At 34.5% G+C, this 27,208-nt stretch overlaps 5 protein-coding genes across 10 annotated transcripts; 2 read left to right on the plus strand and 3 right to left on the minus strand.

The window, feature by feature from the left end:
* Positions 1-487: 487 nt before the first annotated feature.
* LOC102618097 (probable NAD(P)H dehydrogenase subunit CRR3, chloroplastic) lies at positions 488-2,951 on the minus strand. Its single transcript, XM_006469147.3, has 3 exons — positions 2,583-2,951; positions 1,967-2,106; positions 488-886 (listed from the first exon to the last, which is right to left on the minus strand). The coding sequence occupies exons 1-3, from the start codon at positions 2,831-2,833 to the stop codon at positions 762-764; spliced, it is 516 nt and encodes a 171-aa protein (XP_006469210.1). The 5' UTR covers positions 2,834-2,951; the 3' UTR covers positions 488-761.
* A 207-nt stretch (positions 2,952-3,158) lies between these two features.
* LOC102617817 (uncharacterized) lies at positions 3,159-10,041 on the minus strand. The gene is made up of 9 exons (XM_006469146.4): positions 9,694-10,041; positions 8,579-8,929; positions 8,274-8,489; positions 6,604-7,253; positions 6,088-6,184; positions 5,955-6,008; positions 5,757-5,875; positions 4,549-4,742; positions 3,159-3,991 (listed from the first exon to the last, which is right to left on the minus strand). Exons 1-9 carry the CDS (start codon positions 9,952-9,954, stop codon positions 3,357-3,359), a joined length of 2,577 nt encoding a protein of 858 aa, XP_006469209.1. The 5' UTR covers positions 9,955-10,041; the 3' UTR covers positions 3,159-3,356.
* Positions 10,042-14,444: 4,403 nt separating this feature from the next.
* On the plus strand, positions 14,445-18,801 carry LOC102617537 (hypothetical protein). The gene is made up of 10 exons (XM_006469145.4): positions 14,445-15,081; positions 15,290-15,427; positions 15,630-15,818; positions 16,757-16,894; positions 17,010-17,128; positions 17,210-17,342; positions 17,439-17,568; positions 17,673-17,752; positions 17,867-18,001; positions 18,153-18,801. Exons 1-10 carry the CDS (start codon positions 14,593-14,595, stop codon positions 18,384-18,386), a joined length of 1,785 nt encoding a protein of 594 aa, XP_006469208.1. The 5' UTR covers positions 14,445-14,592; the 3' UTR covers positions 18,387-18,801.
* Positions 18,802-20,429: 1,628 nt separating this feature from the next.
* LOC102617036 (NAD(P)H-quinone oxidoreductase subunit L, chloroplastic) lies at positions 20,430-21,829 on the minus strand. Of its 2 annotated transcripts, none has more exons than XM_006469143.4 (5): positions 21,596-21,829; positions 21,377-21,472; positions 21,134-21,244; positions 20,953-21,047; positions 20,430-20,749 (listed from the first exon to the last, which is right to left on the minus strand). In XM_006469143.4, the coding sequence occupies exons 1-5, from the start codon at positions 21,728-21,730 to the stop codon at positions 20,602-20,604; spliced, it is 585 nt and encodes a 194-aa protein (XP_006469206.1). In that variant the 5' UTR covers positions 21,731-21,829; the 3' UTR covers positions 20,430-20,601. The 2 variants fall into 2 exon arrangements, with proteins under 2 accessions (XP_006469206.1, XP_006469207.1); XM_006469144.4 differs by having other exon boundaries at positions 21,377-21,469; positions 21,596-21,826.
* Positions 21,830-22,064: 235 nt separating this feature from the next.
* Positions 22,065-27,208, plus strand: LOC102616154 (tubulin-folding cofactor E). 5 transcript variants are annotated; one of them, XR_369579.4, is made up of 17 exons: positions 22,065-22,237; positions 22,354-22,717; positions 22,796-22,960; positions 23,096-23,142; positions 23,826-23,972; positions 24,091-24,165; positions 24,247-24,356; positions 24,463-24,605; positions 24,690-24,751; positions 25,094-25,201; positions 25,292-25,326; positions 25,497-25,562; positions 25,771-25,862; positions 25,935-26,011; positions 26,105-26,182; positions 26,574-26,734; positions 26,949-27,208. XR_369579.4 is itself a non-coding variant. In XM_025095337.2 (16 exons), the coding sequence occupies exons 2-16, from the start codon at positions 22,414-22,416 to the stop codon at positions 26,670-26,672; spliced, it is 1,608 nt and encodes a 535-aa protein (XP_024951105.1). In that variant the 5' UTR covers positions 22,065-22,237; positions 22,394-22,413; the 3' UTR covers positions 26,673-27,208. The 5 variants fall into 5 exon arrangements, 3 of the variants coding, with proteins under 3 accessions (XP_024951105.1, XP_024951104.1, XP_006469203.1); XR_369578.4 differs by having other exon boundaries at positions 22,066-22,237; positions 26,954-27,208; XM_025095337.2 differs by having other exon boundaries at positions 22,394-22,717; positions 26,574-27,208.

Genomic DNA, 27,208 nt, shown 5'->3' on the forward strand with positions numbered 1-27,208 from the left:
GGGCAAGACAAGAAAATTCTGGCAGATGAGCTTAATTGGCGCTACAAGTCAAGTTAGATTTTTTTTTTTTTTTCTTTGGGGAAAAAGGATTAGTTGCATTGTTGTAGGCTTTTGTTGGTTGTGTTTGGAAGCATTGGCTTTAGTGTGCTAGGGTGCTGTGTGCCTGTCAGAATTGCAAGAGTTTGGTAGTTTAGTTATATATAAATATATTTTCTTCAGAAAGAGCATTTTTTCGACCAAGATTTGCATAATCCTAAGTAGATCCCCAACGCTCAGCATCCATGCTTTAAGAAAAATGTAATGTTAAAAATTAGTTGTTGGATGATACTTTTAGTTTGTACTGTAACTGTATAAGTCAACCAATTTTGCAGTAAATTGCAGAAGTCAATCACTAAAACATCTACCCAATGAAGATATGCTTGAATGTAAACTGTACCAAAGAAATACTAAGTTAAGATCATTAAATTACCATTTTTGAAGAAAGAAATGACCAATCAGGAAAGACATGGATTAGAGAATGCAGAAGAGGGGTTTGCTACACTTGAATGATGGAACCCGAAACAGGCAACTGTACAGAGTTTTGGTCGTGGATATAGCAACTTGTAAACAACAAAATATGCCCAGAAGAATGAGAGATCATGCTGTTAGAGGATTTCGACATAAAAATCTTGCGCCATAAAGCCGGATGGTCTGTGCTCACATCTGAGTGTTATCAACCAGCGAAGTGCTATAACATTGACAGTAGGCTTGGAATTACATGCTTACATGATCAGGTCATCGAGAAATGGCATGCTGAATGGTAGCTTTATGACTCCTGAAGCAACTAGGAGTGACAAGGTCCACATTGGTAGAATCCATTTAAAGACCACCATCAGAATTCCTTTTCCTGCAAAATTATAAGAGAATAAAAACAACAAAGAATCTGACAACAAGAACGGAAATCTAGGTGTTGCACTTGCATAGAAGTAAACACAGAGAAAGATTTTCCGGGCAACATAGGTGAATGACTTTCAGGATCGGACATGAAATGGTAAATATCTATTATGTTCGTTTTCTAATTCACTAACAACTTCTGAACCTTCAATGCCTTATAATTTCGGCAATTAAGCCTCGTTTAAGTAGTCAAGGAAATCACTTCTTGGTATGTTCCCCAGCAAATTATGATTAATTAAGGGCCAAACTTAAACCATATTAAACCATATTTATTGCTTTTCCACTATAATAATGAAGGTTTATCTGTTCATCTCCACCTTTGGATTTGTTGTACTTAGACAATCAAATGAGCTAATAAAGTTTAGAAAATCTGAAACGTGAGTCTTCTGAGGAGATATACTGGAGAAAGGAACATAAGAGAAGGGAACTAAAATATACTACTAGTTAATACTGAAATGAGTCACTTGAATGTCCGGCGATACAGAACATAAAATGCGGTAAAAGTCTCGTACTGAGCAGCAGAACTTGGCAACTAGGTAATAAAGTCCTCTTTTTGGTTCATGAATTCATCTCACACAATATGCTACTTATTGACATTTGATACGGTATTGATAGTTGTTATTGAACAAACGGATTAAGGGTAAGCTACTCAAGAAGGCGCTATCCAGGTGCCGGATGTCTCAAGACTGACAAGGAAAGACTGTAGAGGTTTCAAGGATTAAGCCAAAGGAAATGAAAAAAAAAAAAACCAACTAGATTATAGTAACAAAATTCCCCAATCTGTTTATGAGTGCTCTGAGAACTATGGCTATGTTTTACATGGCCCCGTGAACACATGCACTAAGGAGACAAATAAACTCTGCATTAGGAAGAGCAAAATTATTTCACGTTTAGACACCAACTCTTGCATCAATATTTTGAAAGTCATCTAAGTCAACAATTAAAGAACATTGTGAAAAACAAAAAAAAAAATTAGCATTAATCATTACTTGTATTCTTAAACCAAAAGGAAGAAATAAAAGAAGGTCAATACTTGATGATCGAAGCCTTTCTTCGGAGTTTTTGGCAAACCATTCTCCTGTCTCACGAATCTGCTTCTCAACTGGTCCTTCAAACATACCACTCAAATCTGGCAATATACCATTGTATGTGATCTTTTCTTGATCCAAATCCCTGCTTATTAGCAAATTAACATTTTCAGGCAATAAATCATCCTATCTTTAGATGAAAGAAAGGGAGGGGGGGAAAAAAACATAATTTGAAAACCATTAATATTAAAAAATACCAAACAGTCACTTCTACAGCATTGGTGCTTTTAAAGAAAGTGCTTTTTGGTAAAGAAGTTTCCAGAAGAAATTCCTAAAAGCTATTTCTTGCAGAGTGCTTCCTCCGAAAAACTATTGAGCCAAAGGGCAAAATGAATTTTCAGAAGCTTATCCGGAAAAGCACTTCCAATGCTCTTTTTATCCCAAAAATCACTTTTATCAATGTCAACAAACACTACAATCAGGCAAAAAAGCGCTTTTGGCAGTTTCAAAGTGCTTTTGACAAAGCACTCCTAAGCACCATTAAAGAGACAACGTCCAAAATGATCGACATGGTGTTGTTACCAATTGACAATCATCAAGAGTGGCTGTAAGACAACATACTTGGGTTCAGCATCACGAAAGGTGCCGGCGCTGATGGCACGTTCGATTTGCATGACAGAGTGCTGTTTTGACTTGTCCTGCTTCTGCATGGGCAAGGGCATTTGTTGTTGGCTCTTTCTGGGTATTTTTGTGGGTTTTGTTTTTGGTACTGGAGGCTTGTTAGAATTACTTGTTTGATGAGAAGAAGAAGGAGTAGTGTTGTCTATTAGAGAAGCTCGAGTTATGTAATGGCAGCAGGATAAGCAAGACATGGTGTGGTGTCTGGGGTGTCTGCTGCTTCTGCTAGCTTCTAATTCTACTTCGTTTGCTTATTTTGGAGAGAACAGATAACCGCCAAGCTGAAGCTAGTCAAGTGGAAAATATCTTCTAAATGCAACGATATTTTTAAGATAAAGAGGACAAGGAAAATAGAAAATTTCGATGTACAACCTTTTGTAGTAATGAGTACAAGCTATTAAAGCTTTCACCTGTCTAGAGATATAAGTTTAGTGGAAGCATCACACATGAAAGATTTTCGACCTGTGTAATTAGACGAGTCATAAAAGGACAAATGAAAATTAAAAGTTGCATCTAATCTCCAGAAACAGAACAATTTTTTTTTATAGAAAAAGAACAATGTCGAAGAAATAACATCACTCTACTGTATCTAAGTCCAAACTCATATAACGGTTCTAGAACAAAGTGAATTTGATTTACATCATTGACACATTGTCTAAATAGAACAAGTGATTTCTCCTCTTGTAGTCTTATCATTCAAGTATTTTGCACGTATCATCATACAGGTAAATTCCTCAGCAAACGGAGCGCTCTTGTCCACTGTGGTCTCTGTGAAAGAACAATTCTCCTCAAAGCTGGCACAGCTCTGGCAGCTATAATTGCCGAATGATTTTCGCTGTCCATGCTCAGGTTATAGAGTATTGCCAAGCTTGCTTCAACAGCCCTATTACTTCCTTCTTCTATTAGCTTCACCAATGGAAAGATTCCTCCCTCTGAAGCGACGGCTCGAGTAGAATCTACCACCCCTTCAGAGATTATTCTGTTCAGTTCAATAACTGCAGCTTCTCGTGCTTCAGAAGAGAAGGACTTGATCTGCTCGATAAGTCTTGGGATTGCCTCATAAAGAGTAACCTCCATGTTGATTGGATTTTCAAAATCTTGGTCAGGGCCAGACAGGCAGCTCAACTTAACAAGGCAAGCAGCAACCCAGTCTTTATAGTGTAGAGGGACATTTGACTTGAGGATTTTCCTAAGCAATTTAATGAAATGAGTAGAATTTATGGTTTGGCAGAACTGCTTAGAATCAAGCAATTTTGTCAGTAACCGGGCTCCTGCAGAGATTGCGAGAGAAGCTTCTTCAATGTCAAGAGCATACTTTTCTGGCTGCCGACCTTCAATATCAGAATCTGTATCTGCAGTGTATCAAATACATACTAGAACATTAAACATCACAGCACGAAACAGCTTGGAGAAGTCCCATATTGAGAATATATTGCTCCATACCACTAATGATACCAATTAAACTAAACGTAAAGCATAAATCTGTCTCTACTCAGTTAACAAATGTAGCATTACCGAAGTAGTAGAAAAAGGACCCATGTTTGAGGATGAAACTATTTTCTACAAAATCCATAAATGACTCCTATTTCAAAAGTTCACATTTGTGCTATAAAACAACTGAAACTAATAACAGTGAACTCAAATTTCATTGTGTTGCTCAAGCTCCCCTACTGTATTTGCAACAAATACAAGAATTAATATCTTTTGCCAGATGAAGAAATAAGAATGATCAAAATTAAAGATCACCTAATATATTTTACTATCAAATGGCAGTTCTTGCTGGACAGAGCAAGCATGCCATCCATGCCTGCTCTGTACCTTCAAGGAACAAACATGGTTAAACTGAGATCTGAAGGTTTTACAATATAGGACAAACTTAGTCTGACAACAAAGGAAATTGTTCCCATACCTTCCAAAGCTTTTTGTTGGAAAATGGCATCCAAACCAGATTCAATATCAGCTGAAATAATTGTGTCCATGCTTGGGTCAATAATGGTTATGAACTCAAGGATAGAAGCTGCTTTTCTCTGTAGGTCTGGATATGAGGTCTTCATAATGCCAATCATGCGACCAATGAAGACAGAGTCCAGCATTTTCCCATAACTGGTTTAGGAAATATGCAGGGGATTAGCACAACTTACACCATGCAGAAATCATGGATATATAAAGCACTCAAAGATCAATAGATCATAGTTCAAGCAAAAAACTTGCTTCAATGCGTGTGTAAAAAATAAGATATCGGTTGAAAATGAGTCCAATCAAAAGCTTGCACTTAGATGATTCTTACAAATACAAAATTCCTACTATTAATCTGGATCTATGAGTTTCTTACTAGCCCCACCAGCAAACCAAATTAATAAGATTCAAGGCTGAAGTTTCTTAGCAGGATCAGTCCCCAGTTCAATCATTCCAAACTGGTTATAAGTTAGAGAAGTCTAGGTTTGGCCAACCTTGATTCCACTGTGCAGTAGAATATTTATTTCTAGGCATTGCTAATTCACCTATAAAGTTTCAATTTTTACACCACAGTAGTAATGTTGTTAAGGGGTTGATATAAGCAGAGCAGGCTAAAGGCCAGCCAAGCTTTACAAATTGGAAGTTCCAGCCCAGCCGTAAGAGAGAGGAAGCATGACTACTGAAAAGAAATGCTACCAGTGAAATAGCTGTTAATTATCCAAGTCAGCTTCTAGAGATTATATCAGAATGTCTGTCCATAAAAGTAATTTTTCCTTGTAAAATGCTAGTGTTGTGCTTGCATAGAAATATGACAAAGAGAAAATTTAGCCTATATCTTGCAACCATTTTGGATTGAGCATTCGAGACAAAGATTATGAGAGGATATAACTAGTTTTCATGCAACAGCTGAGCATTAACCTTGCCCTCCGTCTCTAGACAAAAACTCAAAACTTACCAGATCTGGAGCTTAAGACCTATAATAAATGTATTTAATTCTGCTTCATTTATTTTGTATTCTTATCTCGTGAAAATTCAGCAGCATGCAGTAACAAACAGTAATAAACAATAACTATGAGCAGATGAGGATAAGGTAATGGTGATCAGAAAACAGCAGTCTGAAAAATGTAAGACTATGAGAAGGGTAAAAAGAAAGAGAAAAACCTGGTAGTGGTTTCTGATATGGCTGCCTCAATCACATTTCCAGTTAATTCTATCGAGGGATCAAGGCTTTCTGCAGCATCTAATCCCTTCTCTGATCCATTAACGGGTATATCATAAAACTGGAAAGCATCATCATTGTAGGTAAGCCAGTAGAACACTGTAGCATGGAAAACATGCTGCAAGAAAGAGCTGACTAACCTTTGATTTCATTTCTTTACTTGGATCTAAGATACGACCAAGTATATCCAATGTCTGCAACATGGCAAAAGTTCAACTAATCATCAAGTCAATTTTAAGAAAGTTTGTAGGCAAGAAAAACAATTACAATTACCTTTTCCATCAAGCTTTCAGAGATGTCCAAGTTCTTTAGAGTGTTAACCAAAGGATGTACAACACCTTCAGCTTCCATAATCTGGCAAACACCACGACTGCAACAAGAAGTGATGGAAAATGTTAATTATGAAGCGTGGCATGTCAAACACACATAAGACTATATTGAGCTTAATTGAGCCTAAAACGCTATTGAGCACTTGATGATTTAATTTTCAGGTGATACAGCTGTGAACTAGAGATATATGTTAGGACAGTGATATAAGGATATGAGCGAAGAAAGGCAGAATCTGATAAGCAAATCTGGAAAACAAAAATGAGTATCAGTTTTCACCATCAATAAGCTAAGAACATATTGTTCCACCACTCAGACAAAAGAGTTTATCTGCTACAAACAAAGGCCATAGTTGTTGACTAGCAATTATCAATTTATCAACCCAAAAAAGCATTAAAAGCACTAGCTACTGAAGATAGATTTGAGGGGGTAAAAAAAGAAAAGGAGAGGAAAATGTAGAACCTGACAGACAGTCTCTCCAAAGCATGTGTTGTTGCCAATCTGACTGCATCACTACTATGGTCTAAAAGCTTAACCAAATACTTGATAGCTCCAGCTTCCTTGAACAACATCCGCATATGCTCATTAATAGATATATCCGCAATTGACTCTGCAGCTCTTGCTATGGCTCTTTCATCTTCAAGTCCAAGAATCAAAACTAACCGAGCCACACCATCAATCCATGGCAAGAGAGTTAGCTGCCGATCTATGGGAAATTCAGATTGAGGTTTCCTTCCATCTTCCGATTCTATAGCCCCAATACGCACAAGAAAGTGTTGCCTCGAGCGTCCAACCATTGCATTCATCTTTGCTTCATCAATGTTTGCATTCTTGTCGCTAACATTTAATCCAAGAAGTAATTCATTGGCACCAAACTTAGAAGGCCCTTGTGAAGTTCGTTCAATCTCGGTACCATCCGGTAAACTAGGCCATGAATGCAATTCAGGTCTGAAGGACTTGTATGCATCTGCACCAACCATGGGGACAGGAACCAGACCTTCCTCTATAATGAGAATTCTATAATAACCATCCTTAGCAAGTTCAATTAATGCATTTCTTGCTTCCTTTCGGATGACCTTGGATCCTTCCACATTAGCTTTTAAGAGCATTGCCTGCAGAAAGTACTGAAAATAATTAGACTTTCTAATCAAGATTAATGTCTTCAAGACACCTCAAGATATCCCAGTGGAACTGATACTATCCATTTGTGTCTATATGTGATAATTTCTCTCAACTGAATCTGCTGCAAGCAATAACACTTTATTATAGTCTGCAGATGAAGGGCCATGAATAGATCCCTGAAGGGCCATGAAAATGAATCTATGCACCACTCAGTTTCCACAAGGTGTCCAGACATGCTGTAATTGTCTACTTATTCATCAACTTGGTCTTCAAAATTTGAAATGTCTAGCTATTAACTCAATTTTAGAAAGAACTCCAAACATCCTTCTTTCTCTGTCTACATCAAACTCCAACATCACCTAATTGTTACCAGTCAAAAATCGAAATATCACCCATGCAAGATTTCAATTATCTTATTCTTTTATCTAATAACCCAGAAACAGCATAACCCATACAGCAGGTCTGAAAGTGGTCAGTACTACCAAAATCTCCAACCTTGGTAGTTACAGAAGTTATGGGCCATATTCAAAGTAGGCCGCCCTATGGAGATTTGAACCTCTGACCTCATGATTGAAAATGAAGAATCACACTGTCCAATCCACCCCTTGGTGTTTCTCAAATCAACTTATGCTACTCTTTGAGAAACTATTGAGAATGACTAAAAAGTCTAAATAACATGCCTACTGTTATGAATGCATTAATTAATTAAAAACATCTACATTTGAAAATTGCCATTTAAAACTCCTATTGCTTGTATAGTTATGAGATATTAAGTCAGTGTAATAATGTTAAGCCCGTTATAGATGCTATCTCTCATATATTGCAAACATAACAGAAGCTTCATATGAGAAATCACCTCAAATTTATCTTATTTTATTTTACTTCATTTCCTTTTACTTATAGTAATTTAAACATCATTGAACCAAAAAAAATCCACCGAAAAAAATGACAAGTATATTTCATTTCTAACACCAAATCTTTACTGTTAAACAAAGGGCATATAGTCTTACCAATTTGGGTATAACACCTGCTTCAACCAATATGTTGTGATTAGATTTGCTTAATGCCAAATTTGCCAAAACCCCTCCTGCAGCTTCCTTTACTTTCATGCTCTCATCTTCCAGGGATTTGATTAGTAATGGCAGGATATCAGTATTTGCAATTTTCAATCTGTGCTTCTTGTCAACAGATAAGTTCCACAAGGTACACATACTTTGCTCCTTCACCTGTGGCATAAGTTACAAATGTGCCTCAATTTTTCTAAACCATGAACTATGAGGAAAGATATTCCAATGGTGAGATATCTCTTCTATACCTCAGAAGTCAAGGATGGTTGAGTCAGCAATCCTGTAATTTCTTCAATAGCTCCACATTCTGCTACCAAGTCTCTGTATACATTGATTGAAGATATTGATCGTAAAAGGCCTGCAGCTGCTTCACATGCAGCACTAGACTCTGACCTAAGAAGGTTAACGGTGAGATTTATGCAGCCACTGAATTGCATGATATAATCGATGCACTTCTTGCCGCCTAGTGAGTATTTCCATAGGGCCTCTACTGCTTGTTCTCTGTCAAGAGGGTCATAGTCCAGACCAAGCATCTGGACAAACAGGGCGACATAACTGTCACCAAAAGTCGAAGAGCTACTGCTTATTTCTTTAATATCCTGAAATCAAAGTGACAAGCTGCCTCAATATGTAGCCTGAACTGATGACCAACATTCGTGCTGGTTGACGTAGCACCATCAATAAAAGCATAATGACATTGCATAAGGCCCAAAATCTTTGACTAAAACAAATGATCTTCAAAAGAATCAAAACATGACAAAAAGGAAATTTCGTTCAGATCAAATTGAGTATAAATATGGGATCGACTAGGAGCCAAGAAACCACGTCAATTGTCCAATAGTGATATCCAAAATCAGCATGCAAAACGGAATTTCACAGACATAAAATGACACCACCTGAGTTCTCAAAATAATAAGAAAGAGTTCATAGTACTTTCAATTTTCCTCAAGGCAGTCAAAAAGCTTATTTGTTGAGACCTTTTGCAAGCATATGGACGTTCATCAGGCAAGCTTTTCAATTTTTGATTTTCTTTCCAACTAGCAAGGAGGACTTTATATTTTATAAACAGTTGAAAATGCCTCTGAATAAAATAAACAACTCTAATTGCAAAGCAAAATACAGACAATTTATTGGAAAACTAACAATGACAATCCTTACTCTCACTCCAAGTTTTCAACAAAAAATCATCATTCGATTCACAAGTAATTCAAATGCCCCATTGCCAATAACGCATTATCACTATAAAGAGAGCTACCACAAGCAGAGTATTGCCCAAAGAATCCCTTCCCCATCAAAACCATATTCAAGAAGTGTTGCTAAAGTTAGAAATGGAAACAAGAAGGAACCGGATAGAAAAACTTACAACAGATGAAGATTGTTGGGGAATGGCATCAGAGGCGCCGTCATCATTCCCTGCTCTCGCACGAACAGTACCGACAGCGTATGTACGGGGCTTAAAGAAAAACAAACCATGATGATGATTATTATAGTTATACCGAAATGAGGAGACTGCTGCTGCGGGCTTTCTTGTTCTGGGCTCGGAAGTAGTGTTTAAAACCAAGTGGTGAATATATGGAAGCTTGGTGTTGTAGTGAATTGATGGGATTGTTGAAGCAGCCAACATCTCTTTTTTGCTGTGGGGGCTGAGTGAAATGGTGAAATTACGGGAATTCTACGATTTCCTTAGGGATGGCAATGGGCACCGCCCGCAGCGGGTTTGCCATTACCAAACCCAAACCCGCACAAAATTTAAATTATCAAATCCACCCGCAACCCGCAGCGGGTTTTAATTTTTTTACAAAAACCCACCCGCAGCGGGTTTTAACAATTACCAAACCCGCAATGGTATCCGGCGGATTTTTTGTGGGTTTCCGTATTTAAAATCACAAATGTTTAATATATAAATTTATAATAATAACCTCAAATTCCATATAACATACTCAATTTTATATTTAAATAATGTAAATAAAAAATTAAAATTTCCACATCAATTCAACACAAATTCTCAAATTTAAGTATAAATTACACAAATCCATTTAAAAAACACAAACTAGTATCTAAAAATAATAATTACATTTCATATTATCATTTAAAACAAGCTCCAAGAGAAGATATTCATTTCATTCACCACCATAAGCACTCATCCAACACAATGCCTATAATAATAATTAAGATTAATATTTTCAAATACTAATTCGAAGGAAAATGCCTTTAGTTTTCTTTAGATTATGACTTTAGAATAGGATATAGGCCACATACACACATACACAACTTTGAGCCTTTGGCTATTTGGTAATTTAATTAATGACATTATTTTCTTTATACATTTTTAGATTTAAATTAAATTAAAAATATTTGAAAAAAATATTGCGGGTTTGGTGGATATCCATGCGGGTATCCACCGGATATAAGGTTAATACCAAACCCACCCGCATCCATGTGCAGGTTTTAATTTATAATACTAAACCCGCCCGCAACGAGTAAAATTACCCGCAACGGGCGGGTTTTGACGGGTGGGTTTGGGCGGATTTGCGGGTTTGCGGGTACAATTGCCATCCCTAGATTTCCTAAAGGTTTCATTGATTTTTTTTTTTTATAAAATTTTTGGAATATCTGGTGTGCATGGAATTTTCTGTTTGGCTAGCAGGAAAGTGCTAGATTAAAAAAAAATTGAAAGATAAGAGTTAGTATTTAAGATGTTAATATATAAAATTTAAAAATTTAAAAAGAATAAGTTTAATTGTTTTTGTCAACTAATTATATTTTAATGAGGTTATTTGTACTATAATTTTTTTTAAATATTTTAAAATTTAATTTGTATATTTTTTAAAATTTTAAAATGATCTTTATTCAAATTATTTAAATTAATTAATTTTATTTACTTAAAATGTCAATAAAATTATTCAATACACTCAATTTCAAGAGATTTAATAAATTTTTAAAATAATATAATTCAGTTAAATTGTAAACAAATTATTCAATAAAATATAATTATTAATTTCTATTTATTTATGTTCAATATTAATTTTTACACCCACAATAACTTGCGATGAGAAAAATAATAATAAAAAAGTCCATAAATTCTTAAAGAAAAAAAGAAGGAGAAGAAGTAGAAGAAAAAGAAGAGGCCAAAAAAATTTTTTATTTACTTTATTTTTTTCAAATGATGAATGCAAATTTTTTTAATTTATGAAAATGAAAAATAAAAATATTGATTTTATTGTTGTTCATTTAAGCGTTGATTAAAATATCGGAAATAAAATTTTAAAATTTAAAGCACGAAAATCATGTACATCGAATAATGAATTTACTATACGAGTATTCAAAATAATTATATAATATTGACTTATAATAAATTATCTTTAACAGTAATTCAAACGATGAATATCCTCGTAGTAAAATTTTTAATAACATGAGGTTTTTTAATTTTTTATTTGAAGTCTAAATTTTAATTATTTTAAGACATTTGGAGTTTTCAGTTTTTTTTTTGTTTGCTATGACTTATGTCGGATTATGAGATATTTAGGTCTCAATGAAAAAAGTTAAATATTCTGACTCTTATACGAATAATAAAACATTTTAATATGACTTTACTATTATTTCTTCTTAATATCCCTATTAAGTACATTTACTTCCTACTATATAATTTATCTTTTTATATATAAACTCAGATCTTCCTAAAGAATGAAGATTTGGACAATTATGTATTATTGATTTATAATAAATTGTCTTAGATAGTAATTCAAATGACGGATATCTTTGTAATAAAATATGGTTTTTTAATTTTTTAATCAAAAGTCTGAATTTTAATTATTTTAAGACATTTAGAGTTTTCAATTTTTTTTTTCTATGACCTATATTAGATTATGAGATATTTAGATTTGAACGAAAAAAAGTTATATATTCTAACTTTTATATGAATGCAAAATTTTAATATTATTTCTCCTTAATACTCCTGTTAAATACAGTTATGTCCTACTATATAATTTATTTTTTTACATAAACCCAGACCTTCATGAAATATGAGGATTTAAACAATCGCTTAATTCGACCAACTATAAATAAAAATATGTTAAATATGATTCTTGTATTGTATAAACAGTTAAATACAACTCTTTATTCTTTCTGAGTTATTTTTCATATAACCAAAGCACCAACAACGATGAAGAAAGAACTACAAATGATTAAATAGAACTTCTCTAAAATTCTACTTTGCTTTTGGATCTGGATGAGAAAATATATATTATTTTGATGAGGTTCTTGTTGACTCATTTGTTCAAACAGCATAACGCATTCCCCAGCGGAAACTAGTTCAAGACCATTACATGCCAAAAGTGAAAGCTGCTATTGAGCAGCGGAAATAGAATGTTGCTGTTAACTTTGTAAAAATTCTCAGCAGCTTAAGAGTTTACCATTTACAAGGACTTTATATTTCATTACTATTGTATATTGTCTGCAAGATAAGAATGAATAAATGAATAATGGTTTTGGTGCTTGAGTGTGAACAAATACTTTTTAAGTGTTTTCCCCCCCTAAGAATTATAAGTTTTACCCATTTCTTTTGCCTTGTGTCTTCTTTCACGAAAGTCGTTAAAAAAAAAAAAAAGGAATTTATTAAATTCATCAACAATATTCTAAATTGATATGGTATGTGATAAAGTTTTTTTTATGAATACACGTACATATGGTGTGAATGTGATAATCTATCTCATCTACGACTTTCTCTCATTACTTGAAATAAAAAGCATTTCTTCAAGTACAGTAAAATTTTTATAAATTAATAATATTAGGGTTGTACAAAACTTATTAATTTAAAGACGTATTAATTAATTGATAAATTATAGTTTATTAATTTATAAAGCTTACATATAATTCAATGAACATACATCTTAATCAATTAAAAATCTATTGTATTTTACCAATCTAATCAATTAAAAGTGAGTTAATCTACTAAATATAAATTAAATTAATAAAAAAATAAAATTCTTGCAATTTTAGAATTCAACCCGTGATTTTCTTGAAGCAATAAGCAAGATTAGAGATGAAATCCAGTTATATTTAAATTTCAAAAAAAAAACAAGTAAGGATAAAGTCATATTTTATTTAATAAAATATCATAACTATTATATTTGTAATTTCAGAAAATCATTATTTTACGATGTGAATAGAACCACAATATTATCTTATTAATTTATTAAAATTATTAACTTAACCTTTGCCCTAAATCGAGAGCACAAAAAATTATTATATAAATTACACTGTATTATGTTCTATAAAGGGGGCTAGAAAGTTCCTAATGATCCCAGGTGATGCAGCTATTACTTTGTGATTATCATATCCCCTAAATCATTAATTTTTGTTCACCAATTAAATTATGGGAAATTTACAAATCAACACTATATTAGTTGGGCTCTAAATAGTTAGATACTAACTGAGAACTTTAGTGACTAATACATGACCAATTAAGAGATTGTTTTGAGTTAATAATATCCCCAAGTAGATTTTGTACTCGTTTACCTTTTAGTTATCATTTTCTTCCATGTTTTGTTGAGGACACTTGAAAACGATGATACTGGTGTAGAAAGCTCATTATAATCAAGCAAAAAAGATATACATTCAGTATAAGTGAATGAAACTATTATGTGGATTTAGCATGTTGATGTTGTAAAATTCAAATAATATAGGTTAATATAAACTAACTAGGATTTTTTTTTCAATGGAGAACAGCCGAGGTTAGGTATACAAAAAGCATTGGTCATACTACGGTGGTCGCCAAACTAGACCTTTGAATGACGGTGACCAAATTTAAATCTCAATTAAAAACCCACCACCCAAATAATTTCAAAAAAAAAAAAAAAAAAAAAATTCAAATCCCACTGACTTTGGAAAAAATAATAATGAAGAAATATCCCGTACAGAAGTTGAAGCAACGTGCTGGCATCTCTTTCAATAGACATTTGACATCCATACCTCACAAAGATTTTTATTTTTTTAATTTCAAAATTCATTCCACTTTTTAAGAAATTAAAAAAATCGTGGCAGTCCTGTGATTTCGTACAAAACAAATGGCAAACCTCGAAGTCAACTCCCTTAAATGATCCTCTCCATCTACTCCCGGCCTTTTCTTCCCCACTTCCCCTCGCTTCCCTCTCTCTTTCATTTTACTCCTCTCCGTCTATAAGCGAGAGAAAAAAAAAAAAAAAAAACCAAAATTAAAACAAACAAAATTCTGAAAACGACGACTTTTCGAATCGAAGAAGTCATGGAACCAGTACTCATCGAATCAAACGTTAACGGAGCCTCCGAAGTCCACAACAATAACAACGCAAATGTCGATCACGGGTGGCAGAAGGTGACCTACGCGAAGCGCCAGAGGAAGACGAAACCAGGCGCTGACCCGAGCAACGCTCTTGTCGCTGCTAACGGCGGAGCTGGGAGTAGCGGCGAAAAAAATAACGTTTTCCGAAATCTCGAACAGCAGGCCGAGGAGCGGCATCTTAGAATCATCGGAGCTCGGCAGGCGGCGTTGTCGGCGGCGGCGAGTGAGAGCGCGCCGGCGAGATCGAAGCACCGATCTGATGACGAGTATGACGAGGACAGCGACGCGGATGTTGCGGCGGCGGAGAATGGGAAAGCCGAGGAGCCTAAGAAGCCGAAGCAGAAGAAGCCGAAGAAGCCAAAGATTACTGTTGCTGAAGCCGCTGCCAAGCTGGACGCCACTGATCTCAGCGCTTTTCTCATTGATATTTCTGTAAGTGCTGAAATTCATAAATTCACTGATAAATTAAGCATTTTGTGTGAGTGTATATTAATTTAATCACTAAATTTAAAAAAAATTAAGCAATTTTATTGGGAATGTGGATAATTTAATCTTTAATTATGTGTAAATTAAGCTTTTTTGCTTGTGATTTGATCTGATCTGTTTGTTTACTTATTTATTTTTTGAAATCTTTGATTAGGGTACTTATGAGGACAAGCAAGATATACAAATGATGAGATTTGCTGATTACTTTGGGAGGGCATTTTCAGGAGTGACTGCATCCCAGTTCCCGTGGATGAAGATTTTTAGAGAAAGCACAGTGGCTAAGATGGCCGATGTAAGTTTTTTGGAGTTGTTTCATTTGTCTGGTTATTGCTGATTAATCAGGCTTCCATTTTGGTGAGATAGGATGAAATGTGACTAACATTTATTTGTTGAATGATAATTAGATCAGAGAAGCTTTATTTTATTATTATTTTTCTTAAATCTATCTTCTTAAGTTATTGTATTTCTAACTTAGCAATTAAATTCTATAACAGATCCCCCTTTCTCAAATTCCGGATGTTGTTTATAAGACTTCAATTGATTGGATCAACCAACGCTCCCCTGAAGTGCTGGGGTCCTTTGTATTATGGTGTTTGGACAGCATTCTTGCTGATGTGGAAACCCATAATGTTAGCTCAAAGGCCTCTAAAAAGGTAGTGCAACAAGCATCATCCAAATCTCAGGTAATCTGCTGATAAAAATGCGCACACTTTCCTTTTTCACTTTTTTCACGCATTATTTGGTGGATGATTCTTTAGTGATATATTTTGATTATCTGCCCATATTTTAGTTATTGAGTTGCTGGACAATTAGCTCCTTTTTATATATAATCTTAGTCATGCCTAGTGATGTGGGAAATGCGTGAGATGTTATCAATTGTGAGTTTGCACTTGGTGGGGTCTGTCAGGTTTGAATATGAACTCAACTAGGGGAGAGTGAGAGAAAAGAAGACGAATATTACTTGTGATACCTCTGGGCTATGGCTTAAGTAGACTGTTATGCCGTTGTTCTGCAGCTCCAAGCTTAGTTTATTTTCTAATAGACTAGCAGGTACCGATGATACCATTCTGAAGCCTTTCGGTTGCCATATATCTTTGCCAACTTAGAATTTCCACCCTATAATGTTATAGTTATCAATTGATCATCACAAAGTTGGCTCTTCTATTAACAGTCAATAATCATTGGCTTTCTGAATCCTCTGAATTTAAGCTCCTTGCTTTTCTATTTCTGAAAATTAGTTAATCATGAAGTTTTCTATTATTTAGTCCTATGCATCATTAACTATCTATTTCTCTCCTATTTGGAAGGCATTAGTATAAAATTTTTAGAATTTTATTGTTTTCTTTTGAATTTGCTTCATTCTCTTCCTTGTCTAGCTTTACATACCAAGTTGTCTTTTGAATAAAACCACATACTAAGTTTCTTTTATTTGATTTACTTAGACCATTATTAATAAAATATTTATTAATATTATATAAGACTTTATTCAGCTTGAATTTCTTTAATTCCATGATATTTATTCAAATGATTGTTTTGGAAATTTGAGTCTCTTGCATGTTAGCACAGACATTTTCTGCCGCAGTTTCATATATGCTACAATATTTTCATGTTGACTTGGCAGGTTGCAATTTTTGTGGCTTTAGCTATGGTATTGAGACGGAAACCTGATGTCTTAATCGGTGTTTTACCTGCATTGAGGGAAAATGCAAAGTATCAGGGACAAGATAAGCTTCCAGTAATTGTTTGGATGATTGCTCAGGTGAGTGGAAAACAATTTAGCACAACTAATGGATCTATCTGACATACTAAGGCTGTGTCTTGTTATTTTTCTCCATTAAATATGCTTATCTCAGTTTCCAAATTTTCTTTTATAGGCCTCTCAAGGGGAGCTGGCTGTTGGGTTGTACTCGTGGGCACACAATCTTTTGCCAATAGTTGGTGGCAAAAATTGCAATCCACAGTCCAGGGATATAATTTTGCAGCTTGTGGAGAGGTATGAAAGCTCTGAAGCTTGCCATTATTTTTCTTGCTTCAGGTTCTTTTAGTTTGTGACTTCTATTTTTTTTGGTTGCAGAATCTTGTCTTCCCCAAAAGCTCGTACTATTTTGGTGAATGGTGCAGTTAGAAAGGGGGAGCGGTTGGTGCCACCTTCTGCACTTGAGACTCTGTTGCGACTCACGTTCCCTACATCTTCGGCTAGAGTAAAGGTATGTATTGTCTAGGTGGAAATTTGCTGTTTGGTTTTGCTATATATAGATTTTGTGCTCTTATTTACTTTCCTTTGTATATGATAATCAATATAGGCCACTGAAAGGTTTGAGGCTATTTATCCCACCCTAAAAGAGGTGGCTCTTGCTGGCGTACCTGGAAGCAAAGCAATGAAACAAGTTTCACTGCAGATACTGAGTTTTGCTATCAAATTTGCAGGAGAAAGTATGAAACTTGAATTGCCTTTTCATTTCAGTCGATTTTCTTTAGTTGCTTTTGGAAAATGATAGGATTTCAAGTTGAGATTGAGGTAAAGCTGTTTCTTACAGGCACTCCCGATTTATCCAATGAGGCAGCTGGCATTTTCATCTGGTGTTTAACCCAAAGTGCTGATTGTTACAAGCACTGGGTGAGCTATTCTCACCAAACCCTTTATGCTGATACAAGATGGTTTCTTCATTTCCCTTTGTGGCCTGCCATGTAGAATTTATATAGTCTTCTCATTCTACCTGTATGTGAACAGGACAAGCTTTATGAGGCCAATCTAGAAGGTAGTGTTAAGGTTTTGAAAAAACTTTCTGAGGAATGGAAGGAGCACTCTGCTAAACTGTCCCCTCTTGACCCGTTTAGGGCAACTCTGAAGAGTTTCAGACAGAAGGTATCCTGTTGTTGTTTTAGGATATTGAATTGCTATATTGTCTCGAGTTTCTCTTTTACTTTACTAATGAGATATTATTTGGTTATATGAGGAAATGCTAGTTATTTTTGGATTAAATTTTTGATTTTTTTTCTCTCTCCCCTCCTTGTAGAATGAGAAAGGAATAGGTGGCACAGCAGATGCTGCTTGTCAATCACTCTTACGGAATGCAGATAAGTATTGTAAGCTTGTATCTGGCAAGCTGTCAAGTGGTCATGGTTGCCTGAAAAGTGTGGCCCTTGCTGTTATTGCAATCGCCGTCGGTGCTGCCTTCATGTCCCCGAACGTGGAGTCCCTGGATTGGGAGAAAATTTCTGTGTTTTTTACCTCCCAGCCATCTATTTGAAAGTGATGGTTTATATTTATTGGCAGGAATTGATGCAAAGCATCATTTTATTCTTATCAATACTTATCTTCTCTCCAACTTTCTGCTGCTGACCAAGAAAGGCGAAGGGCTTATCTTTTATTTTACACAGTTTTTTTGGGGACATGATTTGATGACTTTGACACGATATCAGAATACAGGCCTTTTTAAGTTTCTGAAGAATCCAGCCACCCCCCTAGGACACAATAAGAGGAAAGATTGTGATTGGTTCTAGTTTACATGATGGTGTACTACAAAGAATAGCGTTATTTGATGATTTTTTTTTTTTTTCACTTGTAGATCCTGATCAAATTGAATGATTAGGTTAATGGCGGGAAACATTTAGAATCTTTTAAGAAATGAGTTTTCTGATACAATTACAACAGATCTTCATTTATCCTTCTGGTACAAGTGTTTTCCGCAGTACCTTCACCTGTTCAAGTTGTGTGTTAAAAGATTTGTTCTTTTTAGTCTCCATAAAAGTTGACCGAAAAATACTAGTAGCTTTTGGATCGAGTGGTCCCTTGGAGGAATGGTAAACTGGTTCATCCAAGGTGGATGTTCATATATTCAGTCTCGTCTAATTAGGTTAGATAATATTCATCCAAAATTTTTAGATATAGATATGAATATTTTTTAAAATATTTAATGGATATTATCTAATATCTAATTTATTTTTCTAATATTTAGACTAAAAATGAACAAATATAAAAATATCCTAAACAAAAATATTTATTCTCAAATGTATTCTTACAACAAAAAATATAGAAAATATTTTAATTTTATAAAATTTAACAACATTCACCGGTGACATTGTCCCGTCATTGGCATCATTGTTCCGGCACTAGCGCTGTCGCCGGTGGCGATGAAAACTGTCGTATGTTGAATTTAGTGTCATCAGACTCATTATTTCGTGATCTATGTAGTGGTACTAATTTTGTCAGTGGAAACATAATATTGGTGGCACAAATGCCACTCAAAGGTGTGGTGCTTTGCACCGCCATGTCGATCAATTACTTTGGATGCCAGTAACATCGATTCAAGTGGCGGTTCACTTCACCGCATCGCCTTATATGGCGGAGTCAAGTCGCCGCCGCCCTTTGGGGTGGCATTTGCGCCACCACTGTTTAGTGTTTATTTATAATATAAATGATTTATTTTATAATTTATTTTAATCATATAAGTCAAAACTTGTTATTAATATTCTTAATTGAGTGAAGATACAGTCACAAATTTTTTTACAAACTTATCTTGTACAAACTGATATGTCATTAATTTATTGATTGAATGAAAATATAAAATAATATAAATAAATCATGTAAGTCAAGTAATATTTAATTCAACTAATTTTATCATGTCGCGTCAATTTATACAAAATAAATTTTTATAAGAGTTTGTAACTATATCATTATTCTTCTTAATTATATACATCACAAACTTTTTATTTGTTTAATTTTAATTATGTAAATTAAAAATTATTGACAAAAACAATACAAATGAAACATGATTATTAATAATATAGTGCAAAATTAATCTTTTCTTATAATAAATGATTTATTATTATTAATTATTAATATTAAACAAATATAATACAATTAAAATTAAATTAATATAATATACTAATATTATATTATATTTTCAAATAAAGGTATTGTATAGTAATATTATTAATTCTCTATGAATATAATAATATTATTATTTTAAATAATTTTAACTTAAAATCAACGTAAATTAACATTTTTAATAAATATAATATTATTAAATAATATAAAAATATTATTTAAATAAATATAATATTATTATTTTTAAATAAATACAACATTATTTTATTTTAATAAAAATATAATTATGTTATATTTAAAAGAAAAGGGAAAAAAAAGTAGGAGTAACAATCATAAAAGCGGGAATCTCGCTGCTCACTCTAAATGTAAATAGGACTTACGGAATAAAATTCTCATTTTCATCTTTAAATAAATATATAAAAATTAGAGTGAGAAGACTCCAGCTCTCCAAATACATTATGAATTCCACTAAAATGAATTATGTTGATTATTATGTTTTGAGCGAAAATAGTGTGGTAGCTTAAGCATACACATCTTTACATTCATTCAAACTGGCCTGGAAAAAGGTGGCTGTTTTGAGCCATTGAGTTTGAGAAGATAGAGAGACAATGTAACGGGGCACATGTGATGCAAATTTATTCGTAATCTTCAACTTGGGCCCAGGGAAACTTCAAATATGCATTCTTAACTTTTGAAGGATCTGCTGGTGTATCCCATGGAGCCTTCATTGATGGATCCCGCGGCAATTTTCTGAAGTTCAGAAATGGTGCCCAGAGCAGTAGACTGCAAATTCAAAAGTAAAAGAAAAAAAAAACAAAAAAAGATTAACATTAGATTGGGAACTTTCAATACATTAAAAAAAAAAAAAGATAAATAAATAAATAAATAAAGAAAATTGTAATTCGTACCTCCAATCCAATAAAGGTTAAAGAAAATTATAGCTTGGTATGTATGTTTTCAAAAGAAAATGGAAAGGAAAACTTTACCCGGGAAAGAACATGAAGACAAACATGAATTGCACATACATCTCGAATAGCTTTCTCTTGTACCACCTTACTCGAAGCCAGTTCATTATGATTGGCTGCCATTCACCAAACATATGTATAAATAATTCACATATGAAATTCGATGTCATTTCAAAAATTAAATAAAAAAAAAAGTACTCACCGGCATGATGAGGAAGTACCAGAAGGCAATAATTCCCACTTTTATTAAAGCCACTGTCAAGTCTATCTCATGATTATTCTCTCCAGTTACTGCAAGTGCTGGCTGCTCTAACTGATATACACATTATATATGTAATAAATTAATTAAAGAGAAAAAAAAAATTCCCATTTGAGCCTCAATATCAAGTTGTGTAAATTCAACCAAAGAAAAAAAAAACCTATAAAAGATCAATGATGTTCTTACCGCGGCCAAGAGTACGGCTCCGGCTTGAATTCCTAAGCTAGACTTTTTCTCATCAAAGCAATCAATAGCTTTCTGGGTAATGCCTGTAAATTTCTGCTGTGAACATTAGGTCGGTACATTCATTCACGCTAAAAACAACGGTGGGAAAATATTAAATAAGGAGAGGAAAGAGAGGGGGGGAAAAAAAAAGAGCAGAGGAAGAAGAAGAAGTTTAATCACCTTATTTAGCTTCGCGGGTTTCGTGTTTGGTTTGTGTTTACAAATAATGCAGAGAGGAGATGATTTTGTTACGCATCGAGTTGAAGAAAGAGAAGGCAAAGCCTTGAGGCTATGGATGCTAAACGAGCTGCTCATTTCAGCGGCTCTATATTTTTTTTATTTTTTGTGTTGCTTTTTTGTTTCTTTTTCTTATCTTTGAGTTTACAGATTGATGGCAGAGGATGCATGGGAACTATCTAATTTAGAAAAAAATAAATTATTATAAAACAATCTCAATATATCCGCAACTATTGGGGCTTGGGCTCTCATGATGGGCCCATGACGCTTGGGGTGGTTTAAGCCAGAATAGCAAATCAGAGAAAATAAACGAAGGGTAGGATATTTTAATTTAAATTTTCCATGCTACTTTGCTTTTTATTTAATATTTTTTATTAAATTATATTAAATCAATAAACCAAAATTTATGCTGAAAATTAAAGTCAATTAAATTAAAATAACCACTCCTCTGAAGGTAAATATTGCCGATTAATGCCATAGCCGTCGGCTTTAGTGGCCCTGTAAGTACAATTCATCAAGCCAACCCAAGGGACCGGTCCAATCAAATCAGTAGATGAACTGACAACGGACTTCAGTGAAGGCAGTGTAAGTGTATTTTGCCTTTCAATTCATTCTGGATTCGTTCTCTTACTGGAATTGTAGACAGGATACTGAATTTGATTTTTCTGTTTAGTAATGCAATTATCTTATTATTGACATAGAAATAAAAAGTTCTCAATGGTGATCATACTGATCTGATAGACATCTCAGTGGCGGTTCAAATGAACGATTGTAATCCTGAGTCGTACAAACTCGGACAGAGAGTCCACTCAGCCAATGACGCCCGTAGAATTGGGACAGTTAAGTACGTTGGTGAAGTACAGGGCTATTCCGGCACTTGGCTCGGGGTTGATTGGGATTATGGGAATGGCAAGCATGATGGTTCCATCAATGGAGTCCGATACTTCCAGGCAAAATCTCAGAAATCCGGGTCCTTTGTTCGTGTCCATAACTTGAGCCCAGGCATTTCGTTGCCTGAAGCTCTTCGAGTCAGATACAGAGGTGAATCTAGTAAAGAAGAGGAAGGTCAGTGATTGCTTGAGTTGGTAATGCTTTTTATCTTGAGAAGGCAAGCATTTTGTTAAAACTGTTTTTGTTTTGTAGATGAAATGTATGTTCTATCAGCCAGTAACAAACATGTGTCGATTGAACTTGTGGGTAAAGACAAAATTCAGGACAAGTTTAGTAAATTTGAAGAGTTGACAAGTGCGGCATTACCTTATTTGGGTGTTAGCTCTCCCGGAGCTAACATTGGCACTATTGTGACGAGTAAGTTGCCCTAATATCTTTCATTCTTTGATTTTTCTTTATGGAACTACTGAGTGAATTGGTTCAAAGTTTTGTTTGTCAGAGTTCTCTGATATGCTGATTGCTGATCTTAGCTTTTCTATGCTTGTGTTGTAGATTTGAAGGAGCTTGATTTGACTGGAAATTTGCTTTCAGATTGGAAGGTGGGTGTTCCTGCATTTATCTGTGTGTAAGATTTGCTTCAAATATGTATTGTTATCGCTCTCTTCCCTTTTCTGTTCGCATTAAATTTTGTACTCATTTAATCAGTGAGTTATTTTTTTGCCATCTTTACCAACTCTCCTAGATGCCAGTAATTCATGATTGTTGTATAAATTGTTAAACGAGTATTTTTTTTCATCTTGAGATATAGATGGAAGTGCTAATTTCAATTACAATCAATTGCTTGGGGAGTGTTCATTATTTACAAGCAATAGTTAGTTTTGAACTCGATGTAATGGTTTGAGTAACGCATTTCTTTTATTTATTTATTTCTATTCTTTTTTCCATTTGCATATGCTTTTGTTCTCTAGATCATAGATTTATGATTTGGGTTTGTATTATTTAAATGGATGGTGTCTTCTCTTTTCTGCTGCTTGTTGAAATTTCGTTATATGCCAAATAAATACTGGACATATTGGCTTGATTTAAACGAGGGATGTTGAGTCTTTAATGCCTTAACATTTATATGACAAAAGGAAAATAGAAACAAAACAGAGGTTTTCTGAATCTTTGATCTTGCTTCCTTTCATACATCAGAATCGGTAATGGTTCATTTGCCTTTGTGAAGAGTTATGGGCATTCCCAGGGAAGTGTTCATAGATGTTGAATTTATCTTTCGTTGCAGGATATTGGTGCCATTGGTGAGCAGTTGCCTGCTCTTGCAGTTCTCAATCTATCTAACAATTTAATGTCAAAGGAGGTGACTGGGCTGCCACAACTAAAAAGCATCCGCATTTTAGTTCTTAACTGTACTGGTGTAAACTGGATGCAGGTGGGTTATCTCCCCAGTCCCTCCCCACCTTTCTTTTCTTTTTTTTTTTTTTTGGGATAGTTTTTTTTGGTAGTGGCTTGTACTTCATTTGTAGAATACCACCTTTTTATTATGGCAGGTTGAAATACTTAAGCATTCATTGCCGGCACTTGAAGAGCTACATCTTATGGGGAATAGCATAAGCGAAATTACGGTAATACTCATCAAATATTGATAATTCTTGGTTGTAGAATTATTACATAAAGACAATGTTATCTTGCTCTCTGCTTTGCAGCCAGTTTCGTCACCTATTGTGCAAGGATTTGATAATCTGCAACTTTTGAACTTAGAAGATAACTGTATAGCTGAATGGAGTGAAATCCTTAAGCTTTGTCAGATAAGAAGGTTGGAAAGTACTTTTTCTCTTCCGTCAGGAATTTATAGCATAATATTTTCAATTGGAGTTGCTATATTCTGCTGGCAACTATCATATCGCAGTTTCTGCTTTCAGTTTAGAGCAACTTTATCTGAACAAGAACAATCTGAATCGTATCTATTATCCGAATAATGATACAATACATGAGCTGGTCAGTGCACATGAATCTCATGAAGAAAGCTACTTGCCGTTTCAGAATCTGTGCTGCCTTCTTCTGGGTAATTCAAAAAAACTACCTACCAGTTCTCATGTTTCATTTGTTGTGTATTTTCTGATTTTTGCTTTCTCATTACATGCTTCAGGGAGTAATATGATTGAAGATCTGGCTTCAATTGACTCACTGGATTCCTTTCCGAAGTTGATGGTAAAGTTTATCCTGTGAACCTCCCTCAAATTTTCAAACCTGCTTGATATTGTCTCATGAGTGAATAACAGTAACCTCAACATTTATGATAGCCATGAATTTTTGGGATCTTTGGGTAAAAATATCTATACAGATGGTCGATCATTTATCTGGATTAAATCCTAGGTCATAAGCTAAATGATTAGAGCTCTAAAGCAATACCTCTCTCTCTCTCACACACACACACACACTCACACAAATACGCTCAGAAGAACATATATACTTCCATGCATACATAAGCAGAAAATCATAGGTCTGTGAATGACTTATGTTCTGATTCCTCTTCTGTTTTTCACATTGAAGGATATCAGGCTTTCTGAGAACCCTGTATCTGATCCAGGAAGGGGTGGTATCTCCAGATTTGCAATAATTGCACGATTAGGAAAGATTAAAATACTAAATGGGAGTGAGGTGAACTCTTGAACTTTGATCTGATCCACATTTTTACTCCTTTGCAAGATTCTTTTTGCATGTGATAATCTTATCTAATAAACTTTTCAGGTTAGCCCTCGTGAAAGGAAGGAATCTGAGATCCGGTAATTATTCTCTGTTCAGTTCTACTCTATTAGTAGAATGGCATTTCACATGATTTATGATCGCAAAATCATAGGGTGAACAGAAAACTCGGATATCGATGTTATATGACAAGAGCTCGTTGCAGGTCTTTTAATGAATTAAAGGATATGATAAAGAATCTTTTTTGCAGGTATGTTCGCTTAGTTATGTCAAAGTTACATGATAATCCTGAAGAAATCAAGCGACTACATCCTAGGTAGTGTACTCCAGTATAACATTTCTCCAGTTAATTATGGCCAGTTCATAACCTTGCTTGGGATAGCCGAGTGACTTAGAAGGCTTGAACCCATATCTAGGTTAAAATGACCGCTAGACTCAATCACAAACTTGATGGCAATTTCTATCCATCATTAAACCATTAATGATGTTCATCATGCTTATTATCAAGTTGAACTTGCTTACAGGTTTGGTGAGCTTAAGGAATTCCATGGGATTGAGGATGAGAGGCCATCGACAGGATCAGCAGGAGATCAGAAAATGTCTTCAGGACTTATTTGTATGGATCTTAGATTTCATTTCTGTTCTTTTAAGTAGTGTTAGCACTCATTTGGTATGCATAAATATGCAGCTATCATTCTGAAATGTGTAGCTGCATCAATTGGCGAGAAGCCCCTGCTGACAAAGAAATTGCCACCCAGTACCACAGTTATTTTCCCTACCTTTTCTCTAGACCTACATATTGGCCACAATATTTGCATATTTTAAATACTTATTTTTCAAATGATTCATTCATATTAGGTTGGCAAGCTAAAAATTCTTTGTGAGAGCTTTTTCAAGTTGAAGTCGATCAAGCCAAAATTATTTCTTCAGGAGGAGGTTTGTCTATATAATCCCTCAATAATATCTTGACAATGATTAATGCCTTAGCATTGTAAGGAAGAAGAAGATGTTGGTAGATGGTGTCTGCTACTTTTTCTGTGGTCATTCTACTAAGTTTTTCACTTTGATTGTGCGAATTTACTTGGGTTAGAACTTTTGGGCTCTTCTGAATTGTGTTTTCCAGCTTTCTTCAATTTCAAATTTTCCCCTGAGACCTGTCTAAAGTTTAAAATGCAAAAAGATTTTGATATAGAAAATTGTGAACTTATCCAAGGATACTTCCTCTTTAATTGAGTACTCTATAACTTAGAATATTCATGCTTAAAAAATTTTCTATGCTACCAATTTGCTTTGTTGTCATTAAGCAATTCTGTCTTTCAATCTACAGGGTTCCCCTTTACCATTATTGCTTGATGATGAAATGGCATCTTTAATGGACCTTGGAATTGGCAATGAGTCTACAATTCTGGTAGATGATGAGAGTTGATGAGATTTTACTAGAAAATTCTACTTTCATCCAATGTTGCAAAAGCTTTCATTGTTGGCACGGTACCACTTGATGTTTACCATTTCTCTTCATTTCAGTATCTCCAAGGCCTGCATGTTGTTTTGCATTGCACATTTTTATCTGCTGTTCATCAAGCTTTCATCCAATGTTTTTTAATTCAAACTCTTGTGATCGATGTTCCTCGCTTGCGGGGACCACAAATGCATTCAGTTCAATTTTCGTATTACTTGAATTCGATTCAATTTGTGAAAAAAGTGCAGGTGGGTTGTGCTGCCATTTCTCTGAGATAATACAAGATCTTGGATTTCCACCACAATAAAGCTGTATGGTGTTATGGTATATCAATATAGTGATTACTGCTAGTCTTCTGTTCTATCCCACATACAACATCAGTTACAGGAGACCATTGAGACTTCAATTTCAAATGTTCATTATCTTCTGGCTGGGTTTGAAATGCTTAAATTGTTTTGACGTATAAGTACATGTATTATGAGATAATTACACGATTGGATTTT

Source organism: Citrus sinensis, chromosome 2, assembly GCF_022201045.2.
Source record: "Citrus sinensis cultivar Valencia sweet orange chromosome 2, DVS_A1.0, whole genome shotgun sequence".
Taxonomy (NCBI): domain Eukaryota; kingdom Viridiplantae; phylum Streptophyta; class Magnoliopsida; order Sapindales; family Rutaceae; genus Citrus; species Citrus sinensis.